This window comes from Heterocephalus glaber, unplaced genomic scaffold (assembly GCF_053883595.1).
Source record: "Heterocephalus glaber isolate CG9 unplaced genomic scaffold, H.glaber_assembly_v1.0 deba00001481, whole genome shotgun sequence".
Classification (NCBI taxonomy): domain Eukaryota; kingdom Metazoa; phylum Chordata; class Mammalia; order Rodentia; family Bathyergidae; genus Heterocephalus; species Heterocephalus glaber.
The window spans coordinates 18,885,385-18,909,062 of NW_028258317.1; the positions used below are offsets into that span (position 1 = coordinate 18,885,385).

A 23,678-nucleotide genomic window follows, 5' to 3' on the forward strand; every position below is an offset into this window, starting at 1 on the left:
ATTCACCTATTCTAAGGCTATAAAATAGACATAAAAGGGCTATAATTTTATAATCAATGTCACTCTGAAAATCTTTTCTTTTTTTTGAGACTATGTATGTTTAGGTTGGCCTTGAACTCACAGCAATCCTCCTGCCTCAGCCTCCTGAGTGCTGGGATTACAGGCATGTGCCATCATGCCCAGCTCACTCTGCAAATCTTTACTGGGCATCTTCCTTGGACTTAGCAGAGAAGCTGAGAATAGTGAAACCCAGGCACAGGACTCCTTGTTGCTCTTGAAGAATTCGTCCTCACTTGCATAGTTCACACACGAAATGATAGTTATCTCCAGTCTTAGGCCTCTGCTTTCTCTCTATATTGTTTCTTTTAGAAATTTTATCCAAATCTACATTTTCTGCCTTGCCCTAAATCCACACTGTCATCCTACATATCCAATGGCCTTCTGAACATCTGCTTGGGGTTTCCATCACCTCTGACTTATCTACACCCAAAGTTTGTATTTTTTCTCTAAAGCCCCTCCCTCTTCAGTGTTCCTTGTTTCTGTTAGTAACATCAGCACTGTCTGAGACAGACACTCAAAAACTACAGAAATCACTGGCTCCTCTTTTTCTTTCTATTCTCTATCTAATCTCCAAGTCTTTTTCATTTTTCTTGCAGTCTCTCACCTCATCTTCCCTATTCATTCTCTTGTCTCATACTGGCCAAAATCTCATCTCCAGACTATCACAAATGCTTCCCTGCCTCTGTGCTTTCTACACTTCCTTGGTTTTGCCAACATCTTTCAGTGGTTCTACCTCTTTTCCTTTAGTCAAAATGACAGCTTTTGTTGTGGCTGTTGTTTTGTCTTTTCTCTGCTAGGGCTCTACATTACACCCTTTTCTCACTCCTTACCCTTTTATCCATTAGGATCAGCTGCTCCTCTTAACTGCAATTATCACCCCTAAGTTCTAATCCCTCTGCAAATATTTCTACCTGCCTGTTGGACATCACTCACTGGATGTCCTGCCCATTCCCTCCAACCCAGTATTTCTAACCTGAACTTGCTGTTCCCACCAAACCTAGTTCTCTTGGCCTACTCTTTTCCCTGGTATCATCATTTCCAAAAGCATGAACTCTGGAGTCACATTTGGGTCCCTCCCTTTCCCAACAAATAGGACTTGTTGTTAATTCCTAACAAATAGGAATTGGTGTTAACAATTATTTATTTTAGAAATTTTTACTTTTTCCTTTCTATCCCACTCATTGTAGACTTAAATTACTCTTAGTCTGGATTATTGTAAGTTCTCAAACTGCTTAGACTCCAAAATACTCTCACAGCCAACAACTAATCTCCATAAAGTATTGATGCCCTCAATGGCTTTCCACGGCCTAAAAGGGTCACCTTTCCAGTCATCTCCTATTCTTCTACCTTCATAGGTCCTGGAATCTATAAATGGATGATTCCTTTGTCTCCCAAAAGACTGCAAACCTCCTTAGTTTTGAACTTCTGCTTATACCATTCTCTTTAAAAAAATAAAAATAAATAAAACCTTCTTGCCTACCCAGTGTTCAAGCCCAGTTAAATTCTACTTTTCATGAAAGCTTCTGTTAATTTTTTAGCTAAACGTCACAGCTCGTCCAAGGACCCCCCATAGCACTTTGTAGTTCTAGTGCAGCATCAGGTTAACTGGGTTTAACTCTTAAACTGTAAGGTCTGGAGAATCATTAAAAGGTCTATTCCCATTTTTTCACAGTACAATAGCAAATTCTCAATAAAAGGACACTAAATTAATAATCTTGAAGAACTGTGAGGGGCAAAGCCACCAGGGTAAATAAGGCCATTATTTATATTTCCATATCATTTTCTCTTATATTATTTTGACCTTTGCTGCACATTCTTATGTCTTCTTAGGTTCTCTTATCTAACTTGTCAGTGAAGCTTCCAACAAGGTTTTTAATTCCATGGTGGTACTTTGTGCTTAAAAATCCTTTAAGGTAATTAAACCATGATATTGTCCTATTTATCTATTACCCACCCTCCCTTTGGTTGTTTGAAACAGGGTCTCATTATGTATTCAGGCTGGCCTTGAACTCACTGTATATCCCAGGCTGGCCTTGAACTTACAACAATCCTTTTGCCTCAGCCTCCCCAGTTCTAGGATTACAGGCATGCGCCACCATGCCTTACTCTAATTTTCAATTGACCCCTTGTTTCAAGTTTCGTGCTCCCTTTCCAGTAGTACACTCAAGAATATTCATTCCTTCAACTAACAATATTTAATATCTACTAAGGCTCAGATTTTAGAAATAAAACACACAAAGTCCAGAAGATTCTAAATAAAAGGATAGCCAAAATGAAAGAGGGAAAAATAAAGGCAAGGCAAATAGCAATGAATTTATCAAAGGATTGAATCTAGAGATAAAGAGTTAATAGTAATAACTCTTGTTGAAAACTGCTATTTTTTTTTTTTTTTTTTTGGGTACCGGGGATCAAACTTGGGTTCTTGCGCTTGTGCAGCAGGTGGTGAAACCACTGAGCTAAATCCCCGGCCCTGAAAACTGCTATTTAAGTAATGGGAAGGCAGCTATGCTCACCACTATACCACCAACGCCTGTTTATTTAAGTAATGGGAAAGGAAAAATATCAGCAAATTGGTTAGAAAAATAAGGAGAGCTTGCAGAAAGAGAAGAGCTAGTGATAATAAAAAGGGAAAGGTCAAAGTGTCAATGGTCATGCTGCCAGAAAGATTAAGAATTTAGGGCTGGGGATTTAGCTCAGTGGTGTTGCTGCTACCTGCCTCACAAGCACAAGGTCCTGAGTTTGATCCCCAATACCAGGAAAGAAAAAAGGATTAAGAATTTATAAACAGGGGCCGGGGATTTAGCTCAGTGGTTTCGCCACCTGCTGCGCAAGTGCAAGAACCCGAGTTGGATCTCCGGTACCAAAAAAAAAAAAAGAATTTATAAACAGCCCTTGATGTGGTCAGGAAGGGGTCACTGAAGACTTCTGAACACAGTTTCCATAAGGAAACAAGGACAAAAGCAAAAATGCAGTAGTGGTTCAAGAAGGCAGGCAAATAGGAACAAAATCTGAAAAATCAACTAGATAGAGAAAGCCAGTTATTAAAAGTCAGGAAGGAAAAAAGGAAAGTCACAAAGGAAATAGAGTAGCACTAAGAATGAGCATTTGGATCAAAGAAGGCTTTCTTCTAATATACAGGAGGAAATGAGCTATTCAAAACCAGAAAGAAGTCTTCCGTAATGAGGGAGGATGCAAGGATAGGGTTTATAATGTTGGCTTATAGAAAATTTCTCTCTTGATTATAAAGATAAGTGACTTATTTCTTGGATTAAAATAACCACTACCTCGTTGTTGTTGTTCTTTGGTACCGGGGATTGAACTCGGTCGGGTCCTTGCACTATGGCAGCAAGTGGCAAGAAATAACCACTACCTTAACTCACATGGCTCAAATCTAGACTATCAAAGCTATTACAATTGGGCTGAGAGGGAGTTTCATGTTAATATGTACCTCTACTGCCTGGTCAGCTCTGGTCTTAAGCTAAGACCGAAAAGAGCAGCACCACAGCTCAGAAGGAGCATGAGCCTGGTGGAATGATGGGAAGGCCCATCTTCAGAGCAGCATGTCAAGAATGCAAAGACCTATGACTCTGGCCATGTGACAGACCCATGAACACAATGTTATCAACTCGTACCTTGGAAGTCTTATTAGTAACTTCTAAAACAAGCCCAGCAGACCCCCTCTCTTGGACTGAGAACTAAGGTACAATGCATGAAATAAAAGATACTCCAGTATATGCAAACAAACTTACCACAGAAACAAGTGTAGGTATTAGGAACATGTGCAGAAACATTCTGACAGGCAGGGCACCTCCAACCACTCTGGCCATCTGTCAAAAAAATGAGAGTAAGCCAAATCAATTTTCTTTCAAATGCACAAGTAACTCAGTGGCAGACTATGTGCTTAGCATGCATGTGGCCCTGGGTTCAATCCCCAGGGTCCCCCCAAAAAGAAAACACAAATAATTTTTGAAAATTTAGGGCTGAGGATATGGCTTGGTGGCAGAGGATGGCCTAGTATGTGCAAAGCCCTGGGTTTAATCCCCAACACCACAGAAAAAGTTTTAAAATTATATCGAAACTTAAGTAGGGCATGGTAGCACATGCCTGTAGTCCCAGCTACTTAGGAGGCTGAGAAAGAAGAATCAATTGAGCCTATGAGTTTTCAAGACCAGCTTGGGGATATGAAGGCAATGTGGCTCCAACATGTCACTCTACTGATTATTAGGGTTGAGTTGGCTGATCTGGCTGGCTATATGAGTATCCCCTTCCTTCCTCATTGTTCCATGTGTGTCCTGCCTGAAGCTGTGCGCTTGGTTAAAGAGGACAACCCTCCCCGATAGAGGAGGACCATTTCTTAGGTCAAGGGTATATGAGTAGCTGCATTCCCCCACTAGAATCTCCAAACAAGCTATCAGGAACAGCTTGGGCCATAAGGTGACAACCTGTCTCAAAAAAAATTTGTTTTAAATCTATAGAAAACCACACTATTGAGCCAATTGTAGTAATTTCAATGTTAAGTATGTCAGACATTTAAGAAACAAATTCATAATAGTGAATGCTTTGCTTAAATACCACATTTGGGGCTACATTTATAAGGACTTTCAGATACAATGAGTCAAGCAGGTATGTGGTTCAATAAGATAAACTATTTGAGTACATGCAAGAAAATTCCAATGTTTTGAATTAGAGAGGCACAGTTCAGGAAGGATATATAGTACATTTTGGAAAAGCCCATAATAAATATGCAGAAGATATGTGAAAGGCAAAACCAACTTTAATATGAGGGTAAACAGTTGCTTTGTATTAATTTCTAAAGCAAACTATACAATAAATACAAGTTGTTACTTGGATAAAAGATATCATTTTCAATAATAATGACCAATTTTATAATACCCTAAACATTTTATTATTGCTATGTTCAGTGGTTTAATTTAAGAATTTAAGATTGATGGCTTAATTCTGGTCACCTGAAACATGTGATCAGGCAACATACTCTTCTTGCAGGTTAGATATTTAAGAAGATTTAGTATTTTTTTTTTTTTTTTTTTGGTACCGGGATCGAACTCAGGTCCTTGCACTTGCACAGCAGGCAGCGAAACCACTGAGCTAAATCCCCGGCCCAGAATTAGTATTTTTAAAGCTAGATTTACAAGTTAAATATATCAAGTAGGTGAGAATAACTACTCAGAAAAAGAAATAATTGACCTGCTTGAGATGCTGGAGACCTTGCCCATTTCTTGATACAGTTCAGATGAAACACATGATAACAACTCTGACAGCTCCACACTGGGGCTGTGACTCGAACTAACTCACAGCACACCATGCATTCATATTTTTCTGTAGTTAGCTGTTCAATTAGAGAACCTGTTTAAAAAACAAAACAAAAAGATAAACTCAAACACAGAAAACCACTCTTCACTTTAGGAGCAGCAAGTCATTTGGGAGAAAAATCTGGAGAGAGAATTTAAAGGATCTGAGTAAAGCTGCTCCTCAGATGCTGAGGTCAAGAAAGGGCAGGAATGTGCTGAGGTAGAGGATTTAGAAAGGAGATATTTAGTTGGGGATTCTCATAATTCAAGAAACAGTACCAGGAATCTGCCCAGGACGAGACCATAGTAGCCAAATGCCCCTTTAACACAGCTTGAGCATCCCTGGGGCACTGTACTGCAGGTCTGAATGTAACAAATCTATGAATTTAGGTGAGGGTGAGGCTCATGGAACTGCAGTATCAGCTGTAAGAAGCCTAACCTTGGACCGGTTCCAACAGCCCACGGGTGGTGAGATGGCTCCAGCAGTTGCCTTGAAAGGTTTTTTTTCCCCGTGTAGTTTTTGGTCATTCACTAAATAAAGACATGATTGGTACCTACCACAAATCCCATGGTAGGGTTACCAGACTGAAGGTAACACAGTCCCTGGTTCCAGAAGTTCACCATTACTGAGACAGAATAGGGTACACCATCATAGGAATCCTCCCAGATTAAGGCAGGTGCAGTAGCACAAGCCTCTAGTCCCAGCACTGGGGAGGCTGAGGTGGGAGGGTCACTTGAGCGCAGGACTTTTAAACCAGCCTAGTCAACACTGTGAGACCTTGTCCAAACAAAACAAGACCCAGAAAACTCCCAGATTTATTCCTCAAGAAACAACTTCACTTGGCCTGGGGATTTAGCTCAGTGGTTTCGCCACCTGCTGCGCAAGCCCAAGGACCCGAGTTCCATCCCTGGTACCAAAAAAAAAAAAAAAAAAGAAACAACTTCACTCATTTCTAGGTTTTTTTCCTCAACCACAAATGAAGTAGTCTTTCTAGATCTTAATATAGCCAGGTACTTTTAAGTCAGAGGGAAAGAGAAAGAGAGAGAGCATGTGAGAGCAAGCTTTTTTGAGTATATACTTTTAGCATTTATTTTATAATACTGCTATTTATTTTCAGGTCCAAATAAGTAAAAGCTTAAAATGAGCTTATATACAACATACCAAGCACTGTGCTAATGTACTTTACATGTATTATTTAATCTTAACAAGGCCATAATATATGTACTATTTTATAGGTGAGGATATTGAGGCTCGGGCCGGGGATTTAGCTCAGTGGTTCTGCCGCCTGCCTCGCAAGCTCAAGGTCCCAAGTTTGATCCCGGTACCAAAAAAAAAAAAAAACCCACAAAAAAAACATAGGAAATTGAGGCTCAAAGTAAACAGATCACTTACCCAAGCTCACATAACTAAAAATGTGAAGGTCAAAATTAAACCTCACCACTATCTAACTCAAAAGCTCATCAATTACTCCATAATACAGGCTCTCCTAAGACTACTTTCTGATCAGTTTAGTATCAAAAGAAATACAGAACACCCTGAGATTATAAATTCCATGAGCAGAGATAGGGGCACATCTACCTTGCTTAATGTAGTATTTCCAATGTCTAGAACATAGTACATGCTCAATAAATATCTGTTGAGCTGGGTGTGGTGGCACATGCCTGTAATCCCAGCACTGAAGAGGCTGAGTCAGGAAGATCACTGTGAGTTGGAGGCCAGCATGAGCTATATAGTGAGTTCAAGCCTGAATTGCATGGTGAGACCCTGCCTCAAAATAATTTTTTTTGTTGAATTAAGAAATAAAGGAGCCAGGGATGTAGCACAGTGGCACTGTGCCTGCCTGGCAAGTGCAAGGTCCTGAGTTTAATCCCTGGTACCAAAAAAAGCAATAAATCAGTGATACCTAGTCTGTTTTGTAACTTGTTTTCCTGTAAATTGAAGGTTTCACCAAAGTTCCTGGAATGCCTCCCAAACCTGAAATAAAGATACTTTGTGTGGCTAATTAAAAGGAAATTTACATGCTTTGGTAACAAATGAACATACCATAAGACTGAAGAACAAGACCTAGATCCTTTCTTTTTTTGGGGGGGGGGGGTACTAGGGATTGAACTCGGGTCCTTCCGCTTTCAGATAGGCGGCAGAACCGAGCTAAATCCCTGGCCCCTAGATCCTTTCTTAAAAGCAGGGCTGCCCTTCCCTGCACAGATTAGCATCTCTGAATATCTGAATAACTCTCTCTCTCTCTCTCTCTCTCTCTCTCTATATATATATATATATATATATATTTTTTTTTTTTTTGGTTTTTTTTTTTGGTGCTAGAGATTGAACCTAGGGCATTGCACATGCTAGGCAAGTGCTCTATCACTGAGCTATGCCTACAGCCTAATTACATTTTCTACCTGTTAACATGTTACATATGGAGATTCTGGTCAGACAAGTTAAGTAAGAAGCAACTCTTCAGAGAGAGGTTTCAGGCATCTAAATATAAGAGGCTGATTGGATGGAAATTTTTTTTTTTGGTACCAGGGATCTAACTTGGGTCCTTGCGCTTGCAAGGGGATGGAATTTTAATTATGGTGAATTCTGCAGAAATGCCTATCGACCCTTGTAGAATAGAATTGTTAGTAGTAAATGATATAGAAAAATAAGAGAAATTGGCTGGGGATGTAGTTCAGTTGCAGAAAATTTGCCTTGTATGTGCAAAGTCCTGGTTTTGATCCCTAGCACTGCCAAAAAACAAAACAAAACAAAACAAAAAAAGCAACCCAAAAAGAAATAATGAACATATTTAATAATGCAATCTTTTGTTGTTTTCACTTTTTATTCTAAAAACTGTCTTCTAAATTTCACTTTCTCAATGAGGACCGGAATGGATGATAGACGTTGGGAGGTAGGAAGAAAGGGTTCAAATGGGAAGGAGAACAAGGAAGTGAAGAGAGGGAAGGAGTGGAGTGGAAAAGGAAAAAAAGAGAATGGAATAAAAAATGGAAACAGGGGTTTTGTGGGCTGGGAGGAGAAGAGGGATGGGGGGAGGGGAGGAAGGGAAGAATAGGGATGTATTATATATGGGCACAGATGCCCCGTGATGGTTGTGATCATTATGTATGTTAAAGGTATACCAATAAAATTAATTAAAAAGATAAAAAATAAATAAATATATTTTACTGTTCTTAAGTTTATATTATAAGCTTGTAATTAAACTTGTTAATAAATATTGTTGATGTTTACATAAACTTAATAAATATTGTTTTATAAGTTTTGGTTTTTTTTTGTGGTACTGGGGATCCAACTCGGGACCTTGCGCTTGTGAGGCAGGAGGTGGCACCACTGAGCTAAATCCCCGCCCCTTATAAGTGTTGTTTTACAATCTAGTTGCAGTAAAATATGAACACTCAGATGCATATACAGCAATGTGGTGATGGCTGCCAACTCTGAATAACCAACCCCTCAATTACTGCCCAGCCCTTTCTGAATGTTTTCTCTCTCACATCTCACATTCAGTATGTCAGCAAATTCTTCTGGCTCTACCTTCAAAATATATCCAGAATCCAACCTCTCCTGCTCTCACTCTGATCTAAGCCACTTTTCAGATCACCTGGATTATTAAAACAGCCCCCTCGCTAGTCTTCCTACTTTATTCTGACCCGAACAGCCAGAAAAAGCCTGTTAAAATGCAAATTAGATGAGGCCACTCTTCTGCTCAGAACTTGCCAATGGCTCTTACCTCTGAGGCCTGTAAAAGCCAAAGTCCTTTAGAGGTTCCAATCACCTCCCAGTCTTCATTGCTAGTCCTCTTTCCGTAGGTCACCTCTCTTTGAGGCCACGCCAGCCTTTTCTTTCCTCAAAATGTCAAGCAGATTCCTGCCTGAGAGTCTTTACACTTGATATTACCTCTATCAAGTAGGCTTTTCCCTAGACATCTGCACAGCTCTACCCTTCTCTCTCTTCAGGTGTTTACTCAAAATATGACTGACCTCCTGCCAGGCATGGCATGCACACCTGTAATCCCAGCACTCTGGGATATGAGGCAGGAGACAAGCTCAAGCCCAGCTTGGGCAATTTAGTCACTTCGAGCGATTCCATCTAAAAATTAAAAAAAAAAAAAATTAGCTGGGAATGTAGCTCAGTGGTGCCATGCCTGCCTGGCAAGTGCAAGGTCCTGAGTTCAATTCCTGGTACTGAGAAAAAAAATATTAAAAGGTTGGGGATGTAACTCAGTGTGAAAGACTTGAGTTCAACTTCCAGTTACACCCTCCCTGCCAGGTAACCATCTCTTGAGGCATTTCCGGCATACTTTTAAAACTTGTAGCCCACTACCGCAGCTTTCCCTACCCTTCTTCCACATGGTGTTTTCCTTAACACAAAAACTATGTGGCCAGGGATTTAGCTCAGTGGTTCTGCCACTTGCCTTGCAAGCACAAGGACCTGAGTTCGATCCCCGGTACCAAAAAAAAACAACTATGTGATATGCCACATATTTTATCTTGCTTATTGTCTAATTCTATACACAAAATGTACACCCCTTGAGGGTAGAGATTTTTACCATAGTGGGCACCCAACACTATTTCTTGTTTAAAAGAATGATAATAAACAAAAACATAAAAGGTTCCAGAAAGGTCCTACAGAGAGAAACTGTAAGTCTTTCACAGACAGTATTTACTCGTCCATTCAGTTTTACCAAAACATGCCTAACATGCAGAAGCTGATAATCTCCAGAACTGCTCTATGTTGATAAAGTGTCAAATTTCAGGTCCAAGATTCTTGTTTGTGCTAGGTCACAGCCCTGTTCAGACCACAGGTTCTTTTTCAATCCCTGTAGGCCTTTCCTCAGTAGGGCTTCCCTATCATTTCTCAGTCATGTCTGTGCCTACTCTATACTTCTACTTGGAGAGCAAAAAAGATGAAAATTATCTATGTGACTTCAACTATGTAAAAAAGAGCATTGAAAAATTTCTATAAGAAAATAGAACAAGCTAGGTGTGGTGGTGCACACCTGTGATCCCAGCACTCAGGAGGCTGAGGCAAGAGGATTACCATGAGTTCCAGGCAAGCCTGGACTACATAGTGAGTTCAAGGCCAGCCTGAACTATATAATGAGACTCTGTCTCCAAAACCAAAACCAAAACCAAAACAAACAAAAAATAAAGAAAGAACAAAAAGACAAAGCTGATTATATCTAGGTGGTGGGAGTAAAAGTAAGTTATCTATTCAAGCATTTTAGTAAGTTATCTCATTAAAATTAAAGTAGCTATTTTTTTTTAAAAAGCTAATCCAAAAAAAGGCTAATACAAGCCAAGTGTGCTGATGCATGCCTGCAATGTGGTGGTGCAGCCTCTGGGAAGCTGAAGCAGGAGGATGGTAAATTCAAACCCAGCCTGGGCAACTCAGCAACTTGGTGAGATGCTGTCTGAGAAAATGGAAAAATGGAAACAAAGCCTTTGTAAATAGAGAGGGATGGAGGGGTTGAAGGGAGAGCAGGGGAAGGGGGAAAAATAAGAACCAAGAGAGATTATGTAAAGGTGCAAATTTCCAATGATGGATGTCGTTATATTGCATACTTAAAATGTACCAATGAATTAAAATGAATAATTGATAATGCAAAACAGGAAGAAAAGGTCCAAAGGGGTAGGGGAAGTGAGAGGGGTAGGGGAAAGGAAAGAAGGGAAAGAAAAAATTATGAGAAATGGAAAAAAAGGAAACAAAGTCTTTATAAATAGGGAAGGGTGGAGGGGGTGAAGGGAGGGCAGGGAATGGGGAAAAAATAAGATCCAAGATACATCATGTAAAGGTACAAGTTCCCAATGATAAATGTAAATGTACTGTATACCTAAAATGTACCAATAAGAGAATTTAAGGAAAAAAAACAAAGAAAAATGTAGAACAGGGCTGGGGATTTAGCTCAGTGGTGCCACCTCCTTCCTCACAAGTGCAAGGTCCCAAGTTCGATGGCTGGTACCAAAAAAAAAAAAGTCAAACAAACTACACAACTAAAAAACAGCTAGGGATGTAGCTCAGTGTGAAGGCCCTAGGTTTATTTCCCAGTATCCCCCACCCACACACATACACAAAAGCTAACCCAAGCCAGGGATGGAGGCTCATGTCTATAATTCCAGCACAGTGAGAGGCTGAAGCAGAAAGAGGATAAAAAGTTCAAGCTCAACCCAGGCAACTTAGTGTCTCAAAATAAAAAATAAAAATAAGGCTGGGGATGCAACTCAGTGTTAAGACCCTAGGTTTAACCCCTAGTACTGCAAAAACAAAAAACAAACAACGAATTCAAGATAATGGTCAGTATGTTCAACTTAGTCTTACTGATTATGAAGTTCATGTCATACCTGTGTATATTCAAATCTAAAGCTTGAGGCAGAACTTATGGTCTGGAGATAAAAGGTAAGAAGTTAGCACAGCAAGAAAGCATGGAAAATCACTGAAATTTTCCAATGAAATTTAACAAGTGAGAAAAAAGGGCTGAGATAAAATCCAAGGAAACACCAAGGCTAGGAAAAAGAATGGGGAACAGAAACTTAAGGATTCAGGCAGGAACAGGCAAGGAAGATCAAAGGAGTCAGAGAAGTCATACTTCAAGAAAGACTCCTTCTTTGCATCAAACTTAAAGGGAGATCTGGGATGATAAGGACTGAAGTCCATCTGTCCAATGGATGTGGCAAGAAGGAAGCCGTTCATGACATTATCAATAGCTCCCTGAAGCAAATGGTGATGACAGCAGAAGACAGAGAAATGAATCAAAATGTGGCAGAAGAAACAGAATGGATGACTGACTCTTCATGAGACTGGAATGGAAGGAGAGGAAAGTACTGGGAAGCTATTTATCAGGAAGTTTTCCTTGGGAGGGTAGAGGTGGCTTGAACTTCAGGCTGAGAAGTTGAAATAGTAGATGTGAAAATGTTAGTGAAAGGAAATCTCAAAGAAATTTAAGGAAGGGTGAGCACAGAATTTCTGAGTTTGCATAGAAGGAACAAAATGTTAAGAAGCTAGAAAGTCCACTGAGATTTAGAGTTGAATGTTAGGAAGGTTTGAATAAGTATGGAGAATGCTTGATGCAGTCTTAGATGAAAATGGGAAAAAAAGCTGACCAATAGCCAATAGAGGCTGGAGATCAATATTCAAACAAGTTTACTTTAGCTGGGCGTGGTGGCACATACCTGTCATTCCAGCACTCTGAGAGGCTGAGGTAGGAGGATTGCAAGTTCAAGGGTAGCCTAGAAGGAACATAAGGAGATCCTGTCTCAATTTTTTAAAAAAATTACTAGCTGGGTGTGGTGGCGCAGCCCGTAATTTCAGCACTTTGGGAGGCTGAGGTAATGAGGTAGGAGGACCACCGTGAATTTGAGGCCAGCCTGGGCTACACAGTGAGTTCAAGGCCAGCCTGAACTACATAGTGAGACTTTGTCTCAAAAATAAATTAATTAATAATAAAAATTTTAAAAGTTACTAGGATGAGGGTATAGTTCAGGGGTAAAGTATTTGCCCCATACTGTTCTCTGCTTTATATAGAAGATGAAGTCTCAAGAAGAATTATCTGGTTTAATAAGCAACTAGAAGAACTACAGACTAGTGTAAAAACAGGGCCTGGGCAAGAGGTGAAAACATGTCAGGCTATTTGTCACATTAAACTGAAAGGTACAGGGTCACTGTAAAGGTACATGAGGAAAAACTAATTCAACCTTGATGAAATATATACTCAGGGGAAAATGAAGGATATCTTTAAATATTGGAAAAGGCTGACTTGAGCCAGGGGTTATGGCATGTACTTGCAGGTACCCGGTACCTGCAATCCCAGCACTCTGGGAGGCTGAGGCAGGATTGTGGCAAGTTCGAGGCCAGCCTGGGCTACACAGTAAGTTCAAGGCCAGCCTGAATTACAGAACAAGACCCTGTCTCAAAAAAAAGAGACTGATTTGATATGAGGGGAGAAAACTGTGGGAAAACTGGTTGCTGTGCTGCTCCACAGGATAAAGTTTGAACCAAAGCACAGGAAGTATTTATAGGAAAAGTTTTAGCCAGACATGGTGGCGTATCCCTATAATCTCAGCATTTGGGAAGGCTGAGACAGAAAGGACCTCAAGTTCATGTTCAGCCTGGACAACTTAGTGGGACCCTGTCTCAAAATAAATTTTAAGCCCGAGTGGTGGTGAATACTTGTAATTCTAGCACTCAGGAGGCTGAGGCAGGAGGATCACCATGAGTTCAAGGCCTGCCTAGGCTACATAATGAGTTTAAAGCCAATTTGAACTACATAATGTGAGACCCTGTCTCAAAACACCAAAATAGAGAAAAAAAAATTTAAAAAGGGTTGGGAATGTAGCTCAGATAGAGGAGGTCCTGGGTTCAATACAGTTCAATGTAAGTATGAACTGTCTAACAGAACCGTATCTGCTTTTAACTGGCTTACGGATTAGTGGAAGGCACTAACACATAAACTCTGGTTTCCAGCAGTAAGTTCTGAAACAGAAGCAGGAGAGAGACACATATGTAAGTGATAGAAGAAATCAATGCTATCTATAATGGTGAGAAAAGTTTTTCCAAATATGTCACTAAACCAGCTTTTGAACCTGAGGAATTCACTAGTAAACTGAGTGGTAGGACTTCTACAGAGAGGGAGCTACATGGAAAGAGAGAGTAATATAGAATACAGGGAACAAAATGGTGGAGCCTGAGATAGTTCTGTTGATTGAGGCAGAAGCCAAACTCTGCTGGTGACGAGAATCAGTAAATGGAAGCAAGGAAATGACACAGTTCAAAATGTTTTAGAAAGACTGCTCTCTGCCAGCCATAGTAATGTGTGCCTGTAATGCCAGTGCTGGAAAGGATGAGGCAGGAAGAGTGCAAATTTAAGCCCAGTCTGGGCAATTTAGTGGCTTAGGAAGACCTTGTTTCAAAAAAATTAATAAAACAGGTTGGGGATATAGCATAGTGTAAATGCTCTGGGTCCCCACTACTGTTATATAAAGAAGTAAATAAATAAATACATGGGCTGGGAATGTAGCTCAGTGCTAAGGCTCTGAGTTCAATGACCAGTAACAACAACAACAAAAAAAACTGAAAGAAAGGTTGCTGTGTGATGGTGGTGCAAAGAGATGAACTAAAATTAAGAGAGGTGAGATCGTTAGGAGCTGCTGCAACTGAGCAACAAGATGAGGCAGATGAGATGACCCAAGCTGGAACCCCCAGAAGCAGCAGAGATGTTTCCATCCCCTACTTCTGCTTTCACAACTCAAAAAAATCTTGTAATCAGACATCTCTAACCCCTACATCTGCAATTCTAAAAGCCCTTACAACATTCCTTGTTTGGGAAAAAAAAATCTTTATTTGTATTTGCTCATGATATATTTAAAGCAAAGTGTTTACCTAGTAGGAAGAAGAACAACAGGTAGAGACAGAACCTAGGCAGATGGTGAGTTAAGATAGAAATTTTTCACCGTGTACCATTTCAACTTTCTGGTTTCTAAACTGTGTAAATATATTACTTAAAATTAGTATTTACCTGTATGTGTTTCCATGTTCTTTAGCACATGGTTCTGTTTGCCTCGGGGGAAAGGAGAAACCATTGGAGGATCCTGCCTCCTTATGTTCTTCTCTTGGTCAACCCTTCTGGAAGACTTGTTGATGACTGCCAAATTCTCACTGTCACAGGCAGACTTTGTTGATCTTTCATTGATATCCTTTGGAATGGGAGCCATGTTGTTTCTGGGGCCTGTGTTTGTATGTCGTTGGCCCTCCTGTTTGGGTAGATTCCTGCCTGGTCGGGGCCTGGCCCCCTCCACTTCCCAAGGAGGCCTTTTCTGTGGGTATCTTCTCTGCTCATTTCGTCTGGCCCCATACCCATCCAGTCCTCCTTTTCTACAGGATGCATCTGAAGAGTCAGGGTGGGAAACCCCCACAGGTTTGATATTTTCAGGTCCCGCATCCTCAGGTTTTGGAGTCATTTTGTTACCCCATTCACATTTGAGTTTCCCCTTAACTTTTGGTCCTCTACCATAGCTGTATACAAACTGTGCTGCTTTTTTGGGTTTTGCCCCCCTGGGATCGGCGCCAACAACTTCCTTCTCACTCTCAGAAGGGCTATGCTCTCTGGGATTTGTCCCACTTTCTGATCTTGCCACATTTTCTAAGCTAGCTATATCTGAGGTGTGGTCAGTGAGCCCTTGTGCTTTCTTGACTCTGATATGGTGCTTTTCGTTCCTCAATTTTTGCCAAGGTTGACACTGAAGGCCATGGTTCTTGAGTGACTTGTTAGAAGGAGAAGACTGGAAAAAAGTCTGTTGACTCTTAGGTTTGCTTCCAGAAGGATAACTGTACTGATGAACAGCAGAGATGTCATCATAAGGGACCTGCCTGGAAAGGTGACAGGGAGGTGATGTACTGTAATTTCTTCTGCCAATCCTATTAGAGTCTAGTCTTCTTTGAGTCCCACAATTTAGACCAGAATTTTTTCTTTCCTGAGGAATGAATTCAGCAGCATCCGTACTGAGTTTAAAAGTACCTAGGACATATGAAGTAGACATACCAGTAAGGAAATTAATGTGTCACCTATGAAGCTCACAAGATTCTTAAGCCACATCTAAAAATTATTTTTCTAAGCACATTGTGTAAAACAGGCTCTTGGCTGGTTTGGTGGGATACGTCTGTAATTCCAGCTATTTGAGAAGCTGAGGCAGGAGGATCACAAGTTTGAGACCAGCCTGGACAACTTAGAGAAATAAAATATCAACCTCCAATATAACACACACACACAGGCTCTTAGTAAGACCTGTGTTTCCTATGAAGGTGATGGTTTCAGGTACTTATAGAGGGCTGTCTATCCTGTATCCAGTAGTCACACCAATAGCCACTAAGAGTTGCTGAGTAAAAATGGTCACCTGGGGGCAGGGATTTAGCTCAGTGGTTCCACCGCCTGCCTCACAAGTACAAGGCCCTGAGTTCGATCCCTGGTACCAAATAAATAAATAAAAGGTCATCTGGACCATCAGGTGCTATGTAGAAATGCATTTACTTCATCAAAAAATTTTAATGCCAGCTAATAGTTCATAGATATCAGTCATGTTCCAGTAGTCTTTCAAAACTCTTAAGTAGTATTATGTAATATCAGATAAACAGCCTTTGAAGTTACCTAAAATGGGTTTAAAATCTGGTCCAAACTTACAGTGTGAGCTTAGGAGTATCAGTGGACCACACTTACCCTTAGTTTCTACATCTGTAATAAAGGATGATACTTATTTTAAAGGGTTATTGTGAAATTTAAGATCTCAAAGGGTAGCTTACTGAGTACACTAGTTTCCATCTCTTCCCCCTAGGAATATATTTTGGGCTTTCCATACATAACTTCTACAGCATGCTCTAGAATCTCAAAGTCTTAAAAACTGACCTTATTTTCCTTCACTCATTTTTCCCAAGATGATTTCACTGTAGTCAACTAAGTCACTGAAGATCAAGGAAATGATTTTCCTAAAGACATAAAACTAGTAATGAAATAGAAAACAGCCCAGCTAGGACACAAACCTAGGACTTACTAACTCTAGTGCCTACACTGACACCTAGAATTGCTAAGTTTATCATACTTTTCAGATTCTGGCTTAAAATTCCAATTTTGGGGTCACGGTGGTGGTGCACAGCTATAATCCCAACACTTTGGAGGCTGAGGCAGGGGGATCCCCATGAGTCTAAGGGCAGCCTGGGCCCCACAGTGAGTTCAAGGCCAGCCTGTACTACATAGCAAGACCTTGTCTGAAAAAACAAAACAACAACAAAAACAAAACAAACTAGTAATAAAGTCAGAACAAGGGGTAGCAAATAGAATATACTATGAATCAACATGTAAGTTTCAATGTATTCAATGTATCAGTACATGGAACCATGAGTTTAAATCCCTGTCCATCACTTATTGTGTCTTTATGCAAGTTACTTAGCCCTACTTCCTCGGTTCCTGTCTTTCTTCTTCCTTCCTACCTTCTTCTTTCCTTTCTTTTTTCTTCCCTCCCTCCATTCCTTTCTTCATTATTGGGAATTGAACCCAGGGTCTACACACTGAGCTATATCCCTAGCCTTTTTAATTATTTTGTTTGTTTTGAGACAAGGTCTCACTAAGTTGCTCACATGTGAACTCCTGATCCTCCTGTCTCAGCTTCCCAGGTTGCTGGTATTACAGGGGGTGTGCCACCATGCTCAGCTCTCAATTTTCTTTTCATTGGTGAGAGAGATAGTAACAATGGCTTCATCAAAAAGTTGCTATGAAGATTACAGCAAGTCAGTAACACTTATAAAGTGGTTACAATGTTACTTTATTATTGCTATTAGAACTACAGACTACTGGAAACACACAGACTCAAGTACAGATGGGTACAGTGCAGAACCTGTGAGTTTCAGGTTTAACAATAAGGCCCAACATTTGTTGGGTACTTAATTCATGCCAGGCGCTATTCTAAACACTTTACATGTTAATTTATTTAATCTGTACATATTCCTGATAAGAAAACTGAGGCACAGAGGTATTCCAAAACAGATTCAGAATTCCAACTCAGAATATGTGACATTAGAGACTATGCTACTACACTATATTACACTACACTATACTACACTGACAGAAGCTAGACAGCAAGTACCACAGAAACACAATGAGGAATTAAAAAAGAGTATAAAGATCATATAGTAACCTCTCACTCAACCCAGGATTTGTCCTGAACATTTTCACACTGGCAGAGTTTGGGGTGGGGGTGGGGGGGGGTCACAAAGTAACAAGAGGATTAGATAAACTCAGAAGGTGGCAATGGAATTTGGAAAAGAGATAACTCAAAGGTGGGAGTGGGTAAACTGGACCATGTGGTGCTGTGTAGTTCTCTCTCTTGAAGAAGCGAGGCTGTAAACAGGAGCAGAAACAAGGCCAGTAAAGTTATCCAGAATAGCCTGGTAAAGGATGGGAAGAGCATTTCATTTTGAGGATGAATGAATGAACCCAGATAGGTTTGCATTTATTCACATATGGTTTATGTTCTATTAGACATAAGGTGGTAGAGCCCAGGATGTAGCTCAGCAGCACTGTGCTTGCCTGGCAAGTGCAAGATCCTGAGTTCAATTTCCAGTACCAGAAAAAAAAAAGATGTATAGATCTCAGGTACCAAAACAGACATAAAGTGATAATAGGCAAAGCCATTAAGGGCAATGGGGGTGTGTGTGTGCAAAAAGAATTAAGATGTGTTATGTACATGTATCAACTCCCCACAATGAATGTAATCATTATGTACTGTAAACATGTAGTAATAAAAATTTAAATATTTAAAAAAGAAAGTCATAGGATAGGGGAAAAGGCCGTATGAATCAGGAAACTGGACCACAGCAAAAAACAGGCACACCTTCTCACTATTTTAAGTGAAGTTACTCAGTAAATAGGATGTCTCCTCACCAAGGCCTAGCTATAAGAAGAACAGTACCCAAGATCCAAGATTAACAACTGGATGGTAAGTATCCAACAAGTAAGTGGAGCAGAACAAGGGGAAATCCAACTAGTACAGTATGCAGTCCAGAGACAAAGGTGGCAGTGGGAAGTCTGTCCCTGGGACAGAGGGTTGATTCTTCCTGAATTAGCCTGCCATTTAAGGTCCTCAAATGGGGAGTGGGTTCTGGGAGGCTGAGGCAGGAAGACAAGTTCAAACCTAGCCTGGGCAACTTAACAACTTAGCAAGACCCTGTTTGAAAAATAAAAAGGGCTGGGGATGTAGTTTTGTGTGATTCAATCCCCAGTACAGAAAGATAATTGTGTGTGGGGGTGTGAACTAGAGACGATGCTGAGTGGGTTGTCAAAGGTATTTAAAAAATAAAACAGAAAATGGACTGTATTGCTGATAGTAAAAGAAACCACTGCTTCTTGAAACGTCTGGTTCACTTTTATATTTATGTAAGCATGCACTAAGATCACAATGCAAAATGTTTCTTTTTGGTCACTGTCCGAAAGGTTTGGAAAACACGAATCTACAGTATGCCCTGAAGGAAATGCAAATGGATGTTATACTAACAGTCTAAAGAGGCTGTCTCTACACACAGAGGCAACTCTAGGAGGGGAGGTACGCTAATAATTATGGAATTCCTTTACAGACATTAATTTATTTACTTCCAACTGATAGATGAGTAAACTAAGACTCGATCACAGTTTGTAGCATGCTGAGATTCTAAACCACTGGTGTTCCCCTCGCGCCTAGCGGCAGCTACTCCAAAAAGTACAAACATACCCTACGCACAGCGTGCAAACCAGAGGAAACAGTGAGCCCGTCACCGTCTCCGTCACCTTCAGTGATTCGACCGACGCTAGTCTGTCCGAGGTCAGTGCGATGTGCCCTGGGAGGGCGGGGCACCCACTTCGACTCACTCGGCCAGGGACAAGGCCGCTGTCTGCTGTACTCGAAAACCCTGATGCGGGGTTTCACCACCCAGTCTACGATGGTGGAGGTCTCCGTATGTGCGACGCGCTTGGCTTGGCCCTTCCGAGGCACTATCCCCAACTCTAGCAAGGGCCACTCGCGCGATATAAATAGCCGGAGCCCTAGGATTTCGTCAATGATCAAACGGCCGCTCCCTGAGAAAGGCCCAGTCCCGCGCGGGCCAGGACAGTACCTGAGACCGGAGGCGCCTCCGCCATCCCGCGCCGCAGCACCTAACAGGGGCCAGGCAGCCAAGCGTGCGCTGTCACCCGATCACGTGTCCCGGACTTCCGGCAGCGCCAAGAGGAAATTCGCATCTGCGTGCCAGGTAGACCGCCGCGAAGGTTTTGCAGCTCGGCTGTACGGTGCGGCGCGTCCGTGACGTCAAACTGACGCGCCGGGCGAAAGGAGGAGACAAATATCTCGAGGTGACCGGAGTCGCTGGAAGGACAGCAGGGAGTTAGTTGTGTTACCTCTCCCTTCTTCCCTCCCTCCCTCCCTCAGGCCACTACGCCCTTTCCACCTGTTACCCAGGAGTAAGCTCTGACATCAACTTCTTCAGGATTGCATAGATTTAGGGTTAAAAAATATGTAGCCCAGGGCCGGGGATTTAGCTCAGTGGTTCCACAGCCTGCCTCGCAAGCACAAGGTCCCAAGTTAGATCCCCGGTACCAAAAAAAAATGTCCAAAGGCGCGGGAAATGGGGTCCGCAAAACAAGCGATGAAGGGCTAGTACGGTATACAAGGAGCTCTTAGAAATGAAAATACTAAGAATCACGTATTAATGTCGAACATGGTGGCGCACGCCTGTATTACTACCACTCGGGAGGCTGAGGGATGAGGATTGATTTTGCTTGTCTTGTCATTTCCAGGAATTAAAAACAGACAAGTTGTCTCTGACCCCTTTGGGGTTAGCACTTCCTTTTAACGCCTAATCTCACAGACTATAAGAAGTCAATTCCATTGGGTTGGTTCCTTTCCTTTCCTTTGGTATTGGAACTGAACCCAGGGCCTAGTGCATGCTAGCCAAGTGCTGTACCACCAAGCTACATTCCCCAGCCTTTAAATTTTTTTGAGACAGTCTTGCTAAATTACCCAGGCTAGCCTTCAACGTTCGATCCACCTACCTCAGCCTCTGAGGAGCTGGGATTACTGGCAGGTGCCACCAGGCTCAAGGTACTATATATGGAGGATTTTAACTTGCCCCAATCCAGCATTTTTGGGAATCCTTTAGGAGTTCATTACGTTTGAAAAACTGACCCAGACCTTACTTCTTCCCAGAGCTAGCTGTTTTAAAACTCTTGCTGCTGGGCCGGGGATTTAGCTCAGTGGTTCTGGTGCCTGCCTTGCAAGCGCAAGGTCCTGAGTTCAATCCCCGGTACCAAAAAACCCCACAACAACATACACACGCAAAACTTTTGCTGCTGTGGAATTTTGTGAGAGAATTGCATATTCTCAACTGACTTCTTTGGAATGCAGAATGCCTCATACTACTTGCTCTCAGTTACAGGATCCGCCCTTAATTCTCCAAAGCACAGCAAAGACTAAAGTGTAACCTATAACGATAATGAAGGCTTGAGGATTACAAAAGCCAATGCTGAGAGCAATTTACAGTTGACACTAAAATTAACCATCTTAGGGGCTGGGGATTTAGCTCAGTGATTTCGATGACTGCTGCGCAAGCGCAAGGACCCGAGTTCAATCCCCGGTACCAAAAAAAAAAAAAAAAAAGAAAAAAAAAGAAAAGAGAGAACCCTAAAATACGGGATTAACAAATCTGAGCAGCCATTACTCCCAGGCTGAGATAGAATGTCCAAGAGCTCAAACCAGAGCTGAGGAGCAGACTGCCCAACTGAAACTGCAGAAACAGGAAGCAAAACCTTTTCCTCCTGGAGTATCTCTCCAGTGTCCTCTACTGACAATACTCAGTATCCTTGAGCTGGCAAAGTCTATTTAAATATCCATTTCACAAACAGACAAAAGGGATAAATTTAAAGCTGAAAAGAAATAAATTCATAAATGACACACTGGAGGACCTACTCGTTATTTTTAAAACTTGAAATACATGGAAATAAGCAATTTATTCTGCCTTTCCTATATAAAGAATACTTTACACAATATATCAAAACTTACAGCATGTGGTGAAAGCATTGCTCAGATGGAATTTTGTTTTGTTTTGTTTGAAACAAGGTTTCAGAATGTAGTCCAGTCTTGTCTTGAACTGGCCACGTATCCCAGGCTGGCCTTGAACTGGGATCCTCCTACCTCTACTTCCTGAATGCTGGTATTACAGATGTGTTTCACCACACATGCCTGGCTTCAAATGGAAATTCATAATTGTAAATACTTACATTAAAAAAGTTCATATAGTAGAATAATATTCAGTGCTAAAAACAAATGAGCTAGCAAGCCATGAAAAGAAAGACAAGACAATAAATGCATATTGCTAAGTGAAAGAAAGCATCCTGTATACTTTATGATTTCAACTATATGGTATTCTGGAATAGGCAAAAATTTAGACATAGTAAAAAGATCAGGGGTTGACAGGAAATAGGGGAAAGAGAATGATTAGCAGGAAGAGCACAAAGGATTTTTAAGATAGCAATATTATTTTATATAATACCACAATGGTGAGTACATGTCACACTATACATTTGTTAAAACCTATAGAATGTACAGTGCCAAAAATGAACCCTAATATGAACTATGGACTATGGACTTTGGGTGATAATGTGACAGCATAGGTGCAACGATTATAACAAATGCACTATGACTATGGTGTGGGAAGTTGATAGTGGGGGAGATTGTGCATAATATGAGAACTTCTGTACTTTCCATTCAATTTTTCTGTGAACTTAAAACTTCTAAAAAATTCAGTTATTCAAATTTTAACCCTTTGGCTGGGTTCTTGTCCTGAGGGCAACAAAAAATGAGGTAACAGGATGACAGGACACAGCAAGCAGTGGGAAATAGTGGAGTTTATTAGAAAGAATAAAAAGGAAAGCTCCTAGGCTGGGGATTTAGTTCAGTGGTTCCACTACCTGCCTTGAAAGCATAAGTCCTGAGTTTGATCCCTGGTACAAAAAACCCCACAAAAAACAAAAACAAAAAAAAGGAAAGCTCCCACTGTTGGGAGGGCCTCCAAAAGAGGGCACCATAGACATTTAAGTCCAGGGACTTTTGTGCAGACTTTGGCATAAAAATGCTGCCAGGCTTTTGATGTCTGGAAAGCAGTTTGTGTTATTTCTTTGTTCCTTGTATTCCAGCCCTCTGAGGCTTCTTGTTTACCCAGAGACTTGTCCTAATTTCCCAAGGCTTATCCTTAGCTCATTTAAGTTATGGCCTTCAGTTTACTCAGTTTATTTAATTTACTCAGTTTACTCAGGCCCTTTTCTCCTAATTTGCCTATCTTCCCTTCTGTCTCCTAGTCTCAAAATCAATAGCCTAACCTTCCATCTTAACCTAGAAAAAGAAGAAAACAACTAAACCAAAGCAAGCAGAAATAATAAAGATTAGACTAGAAATTAATGATACAGGAAACAAAAATTAACAGTTCACTGAACAAAAGCAAAAACTGACAAACTTGTAGCTGGACTGACCGAGAAAAAGAAAAAATGATTCAAATCACTAAAAGTAAGGATGAAAGAGGGGATATTACTGTTAACCTTAAAATAAAAAGAATCAGAAGGAAGTATCATGAACAACTGTATGCCAATAAATTAGATTACTTAGATGAAGTGGACAAATTCCAAGTAAGACACAAACTACTAAAACTGACTCAAGAACAGACAGAAAATTTGAATAGACCTGGAAAAAGTAGAAATTCAATTAATAACCAAAAAAATCTCAAAAAGAAAAGGCCAAGCTCAGATTTAACTG

The 23,678-nt window shown here is 40.9% G+C and overlaps 1 protein-coding gene across 10 annotated transcripts in view; it reads right to left on the bottom strand.

The window, feature by feature from the left end:
* The window catches only part of Nfx1 (nuclear transcription factor, X-box binding 1), a 64,562-nt gene extending 44,377 nt beyond the window's left edge, over positions 1 to 20,185 (bottom strand). For 6 of the 10 annotated variants that reach the window (XR_015440032.1, XM_004838401.4, XM_087183777.1 and 3 more), the window contains exons 1-4: positions 19,993 to 20,179; positions 14,876 to 15,874; positions 5,266 to 5,424; positions 3,810 to 3,887 (exon numbers count right to left, since the gene is read on the bottom strand). Coding sequence is in view for 9 of the 10 variants with exons in the window: in XM_004838401.4 (XP_004838458.1) it covers positions 3,810 to 3,887; positions 5,266 to 5,424; positions 14,876 to 15,874; positions 19,993 to 20,017 (1,261 nt within the window). In the remaining variant the exon portion in view is untranslated. Of the gene's footprint in view, positions 1 to 3,809; positions 3,888 to 5,265; positions 5,425 to 14,875; positions 15,875 to 19,610; positions 19,816 to 19,992 lie in introns of those variants that run through there. The other 4 variants (XM_087183781.1, XM_087183780.1, XM_087183779.1 and 1 more) reach the window with 3 other exon arrangements.
* Positions 20,186 to 23,678: the final 3,493 nt, after the last annotated feature.